The 14990-nt window shown below is 34.3% G+C and overlaps 1 protein-coding gene across 3 annotated transcripts; it reads left to right on the top strand.

The window, feature by feature from the left end:
• Positions 1–6238: 6238 nt before the first annotated feature.
• LOC135583384 (carbon catabolite repressor protein 4 homolog 3-like) lies at positions 6239–14334 on the top strand. Of its 3 annotated transcripts, XM_065157703.1 has the most exons (14): positions 6399–6537; positions 7570–7670; positions 8540–8700; positions 8827–8892; positions 8982–9034; positions 9109–9190; positions 10467–10553; positions 12642–12734; positions 13024–13056; positions 13145–13221; positions 13324–13432; positions 13512–13597; positions 13670–13754; positions 13975–14334. In XM_065157703.1, exons 3-14 carry the CDS (start codon positions 8626–8628, stop codon positions 14053–14055), a joined length of 927 nt encoding a protein of 308 aa, XP_065013775.1. In that variant the 5' UTR covers positions 6399–6537; positions 7570–7670; positions 8540–8625; the 3' UTR covers positions 14056–14334. The 3 variants fall into 3 exon arrangements, with proteins under 3 accessions (XP_065013774.1, XP_065013773.1, XP_065013775.1); XM_065157702.1 differs by lacking the exon at positions 7570–7670 and having other exon boundaries at positions 6239–6537; positions 13665–13754; XM_065157701.1 differs by lacking the exon at positions 7570–7670 and having other exon boundaries at positions 6241–6537.
• The last annotated feature ends 656 nt before the right edge of the window (positions 14335–14990 follow it).

The raw sequence follows: 14990 nt of genomic DNA, 5'->3' as shown, positions 1-14990 counted from the left end.
GTCCAAATGATTGGATTCCCCTATATCATTTGGGGACTGTGGTATAGTGGTCTAGCACGTCCGTAATCGATGAGTCAAGTGAATTATTATAAAGATGCTAATTTATTGAGCCAGAAGGAGTTTTAATAAGTATGACTCACGACCAACTCGATATTGGGCCTAGAGGGTCATGCACATATAGTAGGTGTTACGACGAGTATAGGTTCGGATATAAGATATTCGTCGGAATTCCTATCTTATTAGATATCCATTAAGCCCATGAATTATTGGATCCTATAGATATAATCCAATAAGAGATTATTTAGTAAAGACTCACTAATCTAAGAGATTTGAGTAATTAGATGAAGATCAAATATCCAATAGGACATGATCCATCAGGGTTAAGTTGATATAGGGCCTCTATAAATAGGAGGGAACCAAAAGGTTGAGTTCTTTTTTGTTGTCATCTATTCTCCTCTCTCTCTCTCTCCTCCTTAACCTGCAGCCCCTATTTGGGGCTTGTAGACAGTAAAAAGAGGTAGCCCCTTCTTGATTGCATGGAGCACACTATGAGGAGAATTGTGTAACAATTTGAGAAGCGTCTTCGTAGCCCCTGTCATGTAGATTACCGCTAGAGATGAGGACAGTTAACCTCTTTCATCCTTTCATATAGATATGTAGGAATTCAGTGATATACGATCTCCCTAGGTCATATAATCTCCTATGTACATGCAGTTTTTTGGTTTCATAGGTTTTTACGTGTTAATCTTTGCACGTTGATAAGAAACCTTTTTCTCTAGAAAATTTATATTTTTTTATTTATGTTCTTCCGCTGCGTGTTTGATGTCGTCCTAGATTTCCCAACATAATGTATGTGAAACTCGAGCATTACAATCCTCTCATTCTAATAAAAATCTCATCCTCGAAATTTTTTACCTGAATAACTCTGAATATTTCTCTCACATCTTTTCTTTTTTTTTCCAAGTTACTTTATCCGTTATGTGATTCTTCTATAGTACTTTGACTAAAGTGATCTTCAAAGTTGTTTCTCTTTTTTACATAAGAGTTATCTAAAATATCCTATTATGTACCTTCGTAAATGCAAGAAGTAAGATTAGTTTGCAAGTCGCATTATCAATTTTATCAAAAAAAAAATTTGTATGATCCTATGTATTGATGATTTAACTTATCTTTCTTCCTAAACCTCATAACTTCTTTTATTGGAGCTCCTTAATACAAGATTTATTCGCCTTAACTTTTTACCATATGGTGCATTAGTCCTATTTGTAAAGAAAAAAGATGAAACCATGCGATTGTGCATAAATTACATAGAATTAAATAAAGTGAATGTTAAGAATAAATACTGACTCTCCAAAATTGATGACTTATTTGATCAATTATAAGGTGCATCGATATTTTTTTAAATTGATTTGAGAGTATGGTTTAAAAATTGATTTGAGGATATTCTCAAGATTGTTTTTAGGATTAGATATAGACACTTTGAATTTCTAGTGATATTATTTGGTATGACAAATGCACCAATCATCTTTATAAACTGAATGAACAAGGTATTTAAGGAGTATCTAAATAGATCTGTGATAGTTTTTATTGATGATATTATGATATACTCACACATTAAGGAAGAACACAGAACATTTAAGAATGATCTTTAAGTATCTTTAAAGAAAAATAATTATATTAAAAATTTAAGAAATATAAATTTTGGCTAGAGAAAATAACATTCATTAGGCATAATGTATCCAATGAAGGAATCTCAATAGATCTAGCTAAGGTGAAAACAATTAGTTACTTACCCAAGCCTAACTATTATAATTAAGGTAAAGAGTATTTTTGGAATGACAAGTTATTATAGACATTTTATAAAACGATTCTCAAAGATAACATTACCTCTCACCCAATTAATAAGAAAAAAAATTAAATTTGAATAGAGTAAGACTTGTAAAAATAGTTTTTGAGAACTGAAAGGGAGATTGATTTATGTTCCAATTCTTGTAATACCATTTGGATCACGAGGATTCATGGCATTTAGTGATGCATCAAAAAATGATCTAGAATGTGTTTTGATATAAAATAACATAGTTATAGCTTATGCCTCAAGATAACTAAAATAATATGAGAAGAAATATTTGACTCATGATTTAGAGTTGGCAATAGTGATATTTTCCCTAAAAATTTGGTGACATTAACTATTGTGAAACTTGGGGCAACATCATATGCACTACGGAAGAATAGAAAAAATAAAACTGGTTTCCCAAAAATTTAACGTTGGATTGTCATTTGAAGATTGGTGCGTAAAAATCGTAAATCTAAAAAAACTATATAACACTTGTGAGATGATTTACTTAGGGGAGATCGTATCTCCCGAAAATATAAAACGAGCATAGATGAAGATGGTCAGATGTCCTCCTCTCTAGTGGTGATCTACATGACAAATAGTGGAATAATGATTCTCCTTTCACAGCGTGATCTTTCCTCTCCTTGTGCACCACAAGACTACATTAAGATCAAGAATGGGCTGACCGTTCTTGTTGTCCATATGTCTCAAATAGGGCTATCGGTTAAGAAGGAGAGAAAGGGAGAAGAATAGGAGGCGACAATCAAAAGGAGTCTAGCCTATAACCCCTTTGATTCTCTCATATTTAAATAGGTTTCTATCAACTTAACGCTAATGGATCATGTCATATTGGGTGCCCAATCTCTATCCAACTACCCAAGCCTCTTGGATTAATGGATCTCTATCCAATAATCAATAATCGTTCTCATTGGGTCTCACCTAACAAATCTAATAATTTATGGGCTTATTGGACATCCAATAAGAAAGGGGCTCGGTAGATATTTTCTATCTAAACCTCTACTCATCGTAATATCTACCACATGTGTGTCATCCTTTAGGCCCAATACCGAGCTGACTGTGAGTCGCACCTATCAGAACTCCTTCTAACTCAGTGAATTATTATATTCATAATAATTCACTCGACTCATCGACTATGAACATATTAGGCTACTACATCATACTCCCTAGATGATACAGGAGTATCCAATCAATTGGATATGTCTATCCTAAGTTATCATATATCTATAGTCCCTCATCTATCTAATATCCAAAAAACTGTATATCGGGTATGGTTATCAGACCCATATAGAATCTACTAGAGTCCCGCTCTAATCAAATTCTCTTGGAGAACTATTTTCTCTTTCAATCTGAATGACCTTGGCTAGGGATTTGTCTAAGCGAGAACATATGAGATATTCCTCTCATGACATCAAGAGTGGATGATTATTTATCAATATTCAATTACCCTCATAAGGTTGGCTATCACTCCCAATGACCAGTTGTGCTAGATTTGAAACTTCTAGACCTAGAAATCTGATATCAAACAATAGAGTACTCATACATGACATTCTTGGAATCTCAAATATAAGGACTAGATGCACAATTGAGACTACAGAATTGTTGTCTAATAATGAGGTATCATTAACCATCTAGTATTCCATGAGCAGATCAATCAGTAAACTCATTCTCCAATGAGCATATGCATTGTACCCTTAGTGTCTCACACGAGTAACTATGAGACTAGTTGCCTCCATCATAGGGACATGTATATAATATACTAGTTTGTCCAACTATCTCGATGTCTCTCTTAAGTAACCTATGATCGAAAATATTTAGGGTTTATATTTATAGGTGAATTGGTCTCATTATCATGATCTCATTATGATCCAATTCTCATTGCACACCTCTAAGAATATCACAATATATGTAACATGCAACTATGAAAATATCAATAATAATAATAATAAAAAGATTACGCAGCGTGTCACATATGTTATCAATCACGTGATTGGTTTGTAAGACACCTATGACTAACATTAACTTTATGTAGATAAACGAGAAATATATAAAGATTACAAGAGTTTAAAATTTTTTTCTTACTTAAAAGGAATTGAATATTAGACAAAAAAAGATAATTGGAATTAGTAAAAGATTATAGTCATGTGATAAATTATTATCTTGGGAAAACGAATATGGTTGCTAATGCATTAATTAAAAATTTAGTCATTTTTATCCATAATTTAAAGATCTCTTTATATAGAAATACAAAAGTTTGAATCTAAGATAATCCTTAAAAGTTTAATTATAGTTAAAGGTTGACGATCCTTATTTGAATCAATTGAAGTTTGAGATTGAAAGTAGGAGAAACAAAAATTCATATTAATGGAGGGGTAATTAGATTTTTAGGTAGATTATGTATAGCAAAGGAGCCTAGCATAAAATAAAAAATCTTAACAAAGGCAAACTCTCCTTATATTCAATGTACTATAGAACAACTAAAATATACATAGATTTAAAATATCACTATTGGTGGTGAAGAGAGATATAATACAATTTATTTATTGTGAAGTGTCTTATAGTAAATCAAAATATAATATCAGAGACCAATAGGTACATTAAATCCATTATAAATATCCCAATTAAAATAGAAGAGATTAATATAGATTTTGTCATGGGTTTACTTAGGATCAAGAAGGGACATGATGAGATTTGAGTAGATTAACCAAGATAACTCACTTTCTACCTATTTGTGCTAACTATTCTATATATTAATATGTTTAATTATATTAAAAAATAATTAGGCTCCAAAGTGTATCTATTGTGTTAGAGACCCAAATTCATATCAAAATTTTTGAAAAGTCTTCAAGAAGCACTATGGATAAAATTAGCATTTAATATTACTTTTTATCATTAAATAGATTATTAATAAAAAAGAATCATTCAAATATTAGAGGAAATACTAAGAGCATGTATCATTGATTTAAGCGATTATGATGTCAAATATATATATATATATATACATATATATGTATATATATATATAAGTTAACTATTTATATAGATATCCATTCGCTATAGTATAAGTTAACTATTACCCAAATCTCTAATCATCATTAATATCCTTCATGTTAAAAATTAAAAATATTATTTATATTTCATAATTATATATCTTTCAACTTAAATAAAATAATATTGGCAATAATTAACCTATTTTTTTGGAATGATACATGTCGTAGTAAAAATATGTGTAATTTTAATATTTTCAAACACATATATGACATGCTTAAAAAAAATTGAACAATTCCTAAATAAATTTATAAGTTCTAATTTATTCCTAGCACCTCTTATTTTCTAAATAATAAGATTTTCCTTTGTCTCTGCCCCATCGATCGCCCCTTCGCCTTCATCTCTTATCCACTACTATCGTCCTGCTCTCTTGCTTCTACCCATTGTCCTCATCTTACTTTGTTTGCGTCTCATCTTATTCGTTGGATCTCAACTCCACTAGCTCCCCGGAGAGTTGTTTGCTATATATGGAAAGGAAAACGGAGGCGAGGGTGGTGGTAATCATATAGTTGAAGAGGTAAGAAAGGTGAGAGTAGTGGAATGGAAGCGACAGTGGCAATAAGTGACGAAGAGAGATGATGGTGATCGAGACGATAGAAAGGAAGAGGAGAGAGGAGACGAGGGCGATGGGACAAAGATGACAATCAACGATGAGATGTGATATCAATCATAATGATGAAGATGAAGATATAAGAGGAAGATGAGACGAGAGAGGAGGTGAAAGAAGAGAGAGGTAGAGGCGATAAGCGATGTCGAAGGATGAGAGTCGAGTGATAGGAAGCAACAATGGTGATGAGATAGAGTTTAAGGGCAATCATATTTTTTTAAAAATAAGAGGCGATACATAAGAATAAAAAAAAGGTGTTATATGAGAAAAAGTGAATTTTTTTTTTAAATTTAGCCAAAAATATAACGATAAATATGTTATATATATATATATATACATATGTATATTTATTATATATAATATTTAACTTCTAGAAACACAAATAGTATTTATCTTATATTTAATGAAAAAATAGTTTTAATAGGATGTGCTACTAAATCACACTCTTTATAGTAATGATTATATTCTTGGTGGACTTTGGATTCAAGTCAACATTGGGCTTTCTTGACTATTTATGTTTTCATACTTTTAATCTTACCATTGATTTGAGTTCAATTATTGAATCTTGAGACCCGGGATAGTTTCGGCAACTAACCACGTCTGTTCGGCTCGAATCGAAACCTCGAAACGAACCAACCGAACTTGACTTGACCAGACTCGACTTTGAACCACGAGTCTTCGGCGGAGGTCGCCCCATTACACGCCCCCCGCTGGGTCTCCAATAAACTTGGGGCGTCTCCACCCCATTGTTGGGGTGACACAGATTAAAGAATGGGCTACGAGGTTTCATGGCTGGGAAGCGCCGGCGCCCCTCTCGCCACGTCGGCCCGACGTCGGCCCTTCAGTCGCCGCTTCTCCTCGAAGTCGATCTCCGCTAGCAGCGTCGACGGAGTGCCCGGGTCGGCGGCGCCCGTGGATCGACGCTGGTATAATCCAGACAGGAGGAAGAGAGAGTTTTATTCCCCTCCGAAACCCGTTCGGCGTTGGGTCCAAGCCGAGCACACGACGCTTCACGATTGCCCAAGCAAAGGTACCATTTCAGACCTCATCCACTTCAAAGTAGTCTTTGAGGTCAAAGATGTGCTTCCGCGTTCTTTCTTTTTGTAGAAAGCGAGAAACCGATGCTTTAGTTTTTGGCAATTGGAAAACCAATCCTAATTCTGGAAGCTGAATTCTGACATGGGTTTGTTTTCCTATGGTTTTGGCTACGTACTCCTGCCGTTGATACTCTCAGTTCGGGGACTAATTTGATCTCTTCTATTCTATATTTATATAGGACAGAATATCCCCATTTTTGCTTGCATCTAATATAAAAGTTTCTTTGAAGGTCATTGATGAAATAAAAAAAAATCAAATCACAATTATTGAAGTTCCAAGAGAAATATGTGTTACAACTTTTAATAGGAGGATTGCTTTTTCTGCATATCATGTAAGGAACTTAGCTATTTGCCTAAATTCTGTGGAAGTGACGTGAACCTTCTTGAAGATGATAACTAAGTGGAAGAAGAATCGATGGGGCAAATTTTATCGAGGAAAGACTCCAAAACCTTCAAAGTCTACGAGACGATGTTCGTTAAGGCTCCAACAAACGTCCACCCAGTTCAAGCAACATGAGACATTTTAGAGATTGGCGCACAACAAGGAAGGTCTTTTATGACTGTTTCGGGCTTATAAACGTAGGTTGCATGTAGACGCCATGTAGAGGCAAAACTGCCTAGAACTAGGCCATCTAGGCAATCATTTTGGGAGTTTTCTAGCTTCACATAGTGGTGCGGAGTGTTAGCTAGTATAGCACCTAGGAGCTTCCCAGGTGACACATGGCTGGATGAGCCTTTGGGATAATGTCTAGGGTTGGTTTGCTACGTTGTTATGTTGCAGTGTCATGTGGGTACTCGAGGGGATTTTGGTTTGTGGCAAACCGTCTTGGATCTTTTGTTGCATAATCGTTCAGAGTATGCAAAATCCATGTTTGTAATTTACATTGCCTATCAAGTGTTTGCTGGAATAGTTACTTGTGTATCCCGAGATAAACGATTTATCGAACCCATATTCTCTTTTGTAGGTCCTTAAGGGACTATGAGAGGTTTCGGGGAGACTGACCCGGACAGACACGCAAGGGTGCTGCACGACATAGACAAAACCAGCTAAGTTCGTGACAATATGGTACTAATTTTTGGATGCTATATCGACAATGGGGTGCATTTTAGTGTGCTTTGATGCTTATCAATGTTCTTGTGGGATTACAAAAAAAAAAAAGATGTAAAATATGAAAGCACGTTAAATGAAAATATAATGTAGTGTTAAATGCATAAATGTAAGTTGTGTCCATGATTCCTTGAGAATAAATTGAGGGGTTTGAAGCTCCTAGATTCATACTAGAGTGCACAAGAAAAGAGTGCACTACCTCTCCTCCATTTTCATCGACAAAAATGTGCAGTGGAAAGCTCTATCTAGGGATTCATGATTCTTAATGAAGATGAAATTTTCATATATAGTGTTACCCTTGCTGATTTTCACATAGTCTTATGGATGTTGGTACAAATGTCTCGCAGTTTGAAGACTAATAGAGATCAAAACAATAATAAACTCTATTTTTTAAAACAACATGAGATAAAATAAAATAATAAAGGTGTTTGAGACCTCTATTCAACGACACTTCTTTGAATGACTTAAATTCATCTCCATAATGTAAGTGTTCCCGATAAATTAGTTCCCTAGGATTCAACAAGCCATTGACCTTTCAATTGACACTTGCTTAGCTCCTATCGAGCACTAATAATAGTAAATCTTTTCCTACTACTTTCGCACTCTGTAGCAGTGTTAGGGGCCATTATACAATTCACCTAAAAGGGTTCATAAAATATAACTGGATCAAAATTTCAATACTAATGAGTATTATTTAGTATGAGCATCTTTTGTCTTTTTCCATTTGTTTTTGGGTTTATTCTCTTTTCAAAATTTATGCAAATTAAACAAATTTATTAAAAATTGTACAAAAATATAGAAGTTTATTTTGTGTTTTTCTTTTCCAGACAGTTTTGTGCTTCTTTCATACAATATCTTGGGGGAATATAATGCTTCTAAACATCATGAGCTTTATTGGAATACTCCTGATTTTATGAACTGGAACTCAAGGAAGAGGCTCATCTGCAATGAAATCAGAAGGTGGAATGCTGATTTACTTTGCCTTCAGGTGAGTTTGTTTCCTACAGCTGTATTTTTTAAGATTGTGCTTTGTGGTTCTTTATCTCATGCTCGCCTACCAAATTATAACTTGCATTGTACTTTTTGTTGTTTTGGTGTTTTCTGATGTTTCTAGGAAGTCGATAGGTATGAAGATATCTCTATATGTATAAGGGGAAAAGGTTATGTTGGCGGCTATAAGGTAAATGTTTTCTGTGTGCAGTGAGCATTGACTCAGTTTTAGGTTCATGTTGTCTTGTTAATAAGATGAGAAGCAAATATATGTACTAGGGACGCACTGGAGGGGCCAAGGATGGATGTGCTTTATTCTGGAAAAAAGAACGGTACTGTTTTTTTTATTCTTTATTTTCTGCTTCTTATGAACCCATTATGATGATGTTTGGTTACGTAACTCCAGGTTCAAATTACTTGAGGTGGATAACATTGAGTTTAGGTCTTTCGGTCTGCGTAATAATGTTGCTCAGCTCTTTGTCCTTGAGGTACTGATGTTCAAATTTGAAACTTAAGTCTCTTCTATCGCTTTAGCATATTGTTTTTGTCTTTAGTCCTTTCCTTTTAGAAATGAAATCACAAAAAAGGCATGGGACAATTTTGGAAACATTGTTTCTGTTTTTTGTTTTAAGAAAACATCCAGTCTTTCTACAACTTTTGGTAACAACCTTAAGTTTAGGAAACAAAGGTTGTAAACAAGGTTAGGGCAGTGATCCCAACAAAATACATAATGAATAACAACTATCATAGCACAACACCATGGTTGTTGCCACAACCAACCTGCACCCACCAACATTGCTGTCCACCACTACTTTACTGCTACTTGGCCTCTACCACCGCTACCATCATTGTAGCACCTATCTGCTACTACAATCACCAATATGATCTCTAACACTATTGTCGCTGCTGCCACCACGCTTCATTGTTATCAACACCATCACTTTCACCATCATCACTATTATCACTGTGATTACTGTCGCTGCTGCTACCATAGCACCACTATCATCACTATCACTACTGCCACCACCATTGTCCCACCACCACTATGATATAATTGTTCCATCACCATTTTCATTTCTAACCAGAGAGACTAGGATTTGAGTCTAAAAAATGACCTCTGTAAATATAGAGATAATGTTGCATATTATGATCCTTCCTAAACCATGGCATTTGCCAGAGCCTTGTGCAACCTTTTTATATAATTAAACTTGTTTTTTTTTTTTTTTTTCATTTTTCCATGGAGAATGAAATAGAAACAAATGTTGAAAAACAAGGATGAAAGTTGGAATATGTTTTCTAGAAGTAAACATGCTCTTAATCTTGATACTGAGGTCTTCAATTTTGCAGCCATAAAAATAGTTTTTTACCTAAGTCTATATGTTGGATAGTGGAGGAAGAATCTTTTACATAAATTATGTGCTATATGCTATCTTACTTATAGCTATGTAAAACCATCATGCTTGTTATGCAACTTTGGACTTTACTTGCTATGCTCATTTTTTTTTCATGGAGAATGAATTAGAAACAAATGATGAGAAACAAGGATGAAAGTTGGAATATGTTTTCTAGAAGTAAACATGCCCTTAATTTCTATACTGAGGTCTTCAATTTTGCAGCCATAAAAATTGTTTTTCCCCAAGTCTATATGTTGGATAGTGGAGGAAGAATAATTTACATAATTATGTGCCATATATTATCTTTATTATTGCTATGTAAAACCATCATGCTTGCTATGCAACTCCAGACTTTACTTGCTATAGGCAGTTATCTGAAGATGATCAAAGGAGGGTAGTAGTTGGAAATATTCATGTACTATTTAATCCAAAGCGTGGAGATGTCAAGTTTGGACAGGTATGCTATTAAAAACTTTGATTTCCACTTGGCACACTTTCCGGCATATGGTATTTGGAGTCAAGAGAATATTATTTTCCATTCTTCATTTGTCACCATTATGCAACTAAACCCCTGAGTCTGTAAAGTTTTTTGGTTGTTTCCTTACAGTTTGGCTTGTTAGTATTTCTTTATAAGATATGTAAATCACTTCATTGTTCTACTGAAAGGTACAAGGAAGTGAAGAAATAAAAAAAGAAAGAGTTGTTTCCACTTTCTAGCATTTCGTTCTTTCCATATCACAATGTTGAACTATTATTTTCATGATGTATTTGATTATGTACATCCTGAATCGTGGTATGATGGGCATTGGGATGTTTCATGTTACAATAATTCAATAGTTGGTTTGCTATTTTGGGTTGTGATACATTGAACGTTTACTCGTCTCACTTGCAACAATAGATTAGATAATTCAGCTTTTCCAACCCATTTAATCATTTATATGACGAACAAACAATAGATGCTAGAAAGCCATAAAGATATGGATCTGATGATAGATTATGATTGTTTTGTGTTGTTTTGAACTTTTCTTCAGCGAAATCTAGAATAAGAATACTTCATACTTCATTGGCATTTACTTGGTCACATTTGCAAAACCAAGAAATGTTTGTGGTTATATCCCCAATTTGTTTGATCTAGATCATCCACTCTACATTTTCTTTTTATAACTTAAAAGTTACATACTGTCAAGACATTTGTTTCTGAAATTGAAATTAAATTAGACTATTGGGTGAAACTTATTATCGTTGTGTATTATACGAATCAAACCATTTTGATATATATCAAAAATTTCTAACTAGAGAGACGAGCTATCCTAGTATTATAGCTTATCAGTAAGCTTATACACTATTTTATCTTCTAAGAGTCATGCTACTATAAAGATCAGATTTCATGTTTATGACTACTGCACATCAAAACAAACCTGAAGTTTTCATGCCCCAAGTCCAAGTATGAGTGAGGAGTGATCTGATCATGACTTTATAAGGTGTAAACTACAAAATCATGAAGCCTATGGAAACTTGTACATTTATTAATAAGAGAAGGAATAAATAACAACTATTGAGGTTGTCATGTTAGAGCAACTTTTTGTCTGAGACACAAAATAAATTATACCAGTAGCAATTCCTTTACATTATTAAATGAATAAAACAAAGACAAATAATTGTATCTAGCAAAAAACTTACTATTACAGCCAAAAGATCACTTCCTATGGTCCTTAATTTGAGAATTTGAGCACCATTTGGGTGCTTCATGTACAAATTTAAGATGTCACATCTTCAAATCTTAATTATTCATGGTGTGAGATGACAGGTGATTGGACGCTGCCATGAACTGAAGAGGATCTTAACTCTTCTAATTGTAGAGATGATTTTTAAAAAAAATCAGATTTAAGTACCTGATTACTTGCCAAGATATAGTTTTGTTGTATGAGGTTCTATAGCAAGATTACAAGACCTAAGATTTGGCTTTATTAGTGGAGTAATCCATTTTTTTTGTAAACTATGGATATGTTTTTGTATTGTTGCCACTTTGCATAAACTGTTAGCTAATATGATTGAGATTCTCATGTTGTGAACCTATTTTGATCTCCATGCAGGTAAATGTGTGTATATGTATGTGTGTGGGTGTGTTAACTGCTGCCTGTTTTTGTGTTAATGAAACTGTTCCTCGCAACTTACAACTCTGCTCAGATTAGTGGATTTCCTTCCGTCTATGGTTCAGCACAGTAGTTGCTCTTGCATTTCCAAAATCTCTGGTCGACAAAATTTTTATGTTTCAGTTATTGTATTTGATTGAAAATTGTTTTGTGCAACAGTAGTAAGTGATGATTTGGCATCATCTTCCTGATTTTTTTCTGAAACTCATTGCTGGCCACTTCTTGTTAAGTAGTGTCACTGTATATCTGATACTAGATCAAATGGTTTATTTTTTCCATTTTTTTCATGCGTGCAAATTCATAATTTTAGCATGTACATTATTAGACTTAATTCTTCCTAAAGGTTTTGATTTTCCTCTTTAAGTTGCTCGAGCTTCTCTTCATTTTCTCAGGTTCATAGACTATTGCTGAAGGCAAATGCGCTTTCAGAAAAATGGGGTGGAATTCCTGTTGTGCTTGCTGGTGATTTTAATAGTACACCGGAGGTATACCTGATCCCTTCACATATATTTGGCATTCTGATGTTCCTTTTTGTTTAAGTATCTCTTTATTTTTTTATTATATTCTCTTCATTAGAGCTAATGATATACTCAATATCGGTTGCAAGAAGAATTTAAGTAAATTCCATAAAAGTTGTTCCTAGCCCTGAGCTATCCTCTTTCTGGTTCAGACCACCAATGGTACTTTCAATTACCAAAATGTTTGTAGTTTGTGTGAAATATGTGGCCATTATTCTGATTGGTGCTGACCTCCTTTAATTTATCATATGTACAGAGTGCAATCTATGAGTTTTTGTCAACATCTAAGGTGAATGAATCTGTTATTATGTTAGTTACATCTAATTTTCATCTTTGATAATTCTAATTGAGAAAATACATGATATTGTTTCTTACAGCTGAACATTGCTTTGCACGGCAGAAAAAAAGTATTTAGGCAGGATAAATGTCAGTTTGTCCTAGATGATCTGCCTTGGTAATTGCAAAGCTCTGTTGTTTGGTAAAAGTGTGCTTGTTATCCTGTAGCTACAGTAGATTTCATCCTGATTTTTTTTTCACTATCTGTGTTCCCTTGCAGTTTAATCAATGATTGGACTGGTGAAAATTTGACAAGGGCAATTGTGAATTCACACGATTCACTAATTACACATCCATTGCAGCTGAAAAGCTCTTATGCTAGTGTTCAGGTTTTTATTTCTTTTTAACCTCTGCAACATTTCCTGGATAATATCCAAAAGTAGTGCATGACTGGCAACGTCTTTGCAGAGAAATGCAAGTACAAGAAATTCTCAGGGTGAACCACTAGCAACCAGCTGCCACTCCAAGTTTCTTGGGACTGTTGACTATATCTGGTGATCTCCTCTCATTGTAGGCATTACTAGACCAATGGATGCATATTTCTGACTTAGATGCTCTTAGTGAAGGTACTCAACTGGACTTGCTTGTACCAGAGTTCTGGATACACTGCCCTTGGACACGCTAAGGAAGCTAGGTGGCCTACCTTGCAAGGTAAGACATTTTTGTCAATAGTGAATCACTTAACGGCTAATAACCTGCCAAACTGTATTATTGAGATTCTTGATTAGTGAAAGGGCTTTCGGAAAATAATACACTGATGACGATTAGAATGTTAGATAAAAGTGTTCCATAGTATACTAATACGGTGAATGTGTAATCGATCAGATTCTGCATGTATTGACTTTAAATCAATCATTTGTTCTTCTTTCAGGATATTGGAAGTGATCACTTGGCTCTAGTAGCTGAGTTCAAATTCACAGGAGGCAATGAGTTACAACAGGATGGGAACTAAATTGATAGGAGCTAGAAGAGGAGGAATTGATACAAGAGCAGAAGCATTTCGATGTTGTCTTTGGATTAATTTAGCACCGTCATCCTTTTTTCATTGGACATTGCACTCCCAGATCAAGCATCTTTGTGAAGGTCAAGATTGTGGCAAAAGCCACCGTATTCCTCTGCAACATGCGAACAATTGAAAAAAATTGATGTACTATATACTTGTTACACTAATATAATGTAAACAGCTGTCTTGTACACACAACCAGGCGCCCTTAATTTCCTTGATCAATAAGCTCTCACGAAAAACTGCCAAAGATGAAAATAATTTGAACTTCTCAGGAACATTTTTTATTTAATTTTACTCTTTCCAGTCAGGTAATGCATAATAATGTGTCTTATGACAGCTCTCCAACTCTTGTTCTCATAACTCTGCAGCATTAGTCTTCTCGAAGACAGAGGCAGCTTAATGAGTATTGAAGTTTTTCACGTTGAAGGTGTAGCTAAATGATTGTTCAGTGGCGGCCAAACAATTAAAATAGGATGATTTTGATCACAGCCATCCGTTGCTTCATTGATTCATGTATTCTATGTGTTGACTCTGCATGGCAACATGGATGACATAGGGCTTTAGCCCAACACCTCAAGATCCCATCACCCAAATTCTTTTTATGTTTTATACTGATGTGACATGTTTAGTATACGTGATATGTTTTAGTAGACACTAAGTTTGCAAGTGGGGACCCTTATAATATATGTTTAAAGATGATAGTATTATATTTTTGTCTTGAGCGGATGTATAGAATATATGTATTTTTTTTGTCTTAGGCAGATATATCATAAAAGGAAACTCTTTAGTTGCGTCCAGTGTTTTGAATTTTTTTTCCCAAGCATATCACGTGTAACAGTGACGTTTTGATCATATTTGATGTTTCAGATATTTTTCACTAA

The sequence above is a fragment of the Musa acuminata genome, chromosome BXJ3-7 (genome assembly GCF_036884655.1).
Source record: "Musa acuminata AAA Group cultivar baxijiao chromosome BXJ3-7, Cavendish_Baxijiao_AAA, whole genome shotgun sequence".
In the NCBI taxonomy this organism is placed as follows: Eukaryota; Viridiplantae; Streptophyta; class Magnoliopsida; order Zingiberales; family Musaceae; genus Musa; species Musa acuminata.
This window is presented reverse-complemented; position numbering and strand designations above follow the sequence as displayed.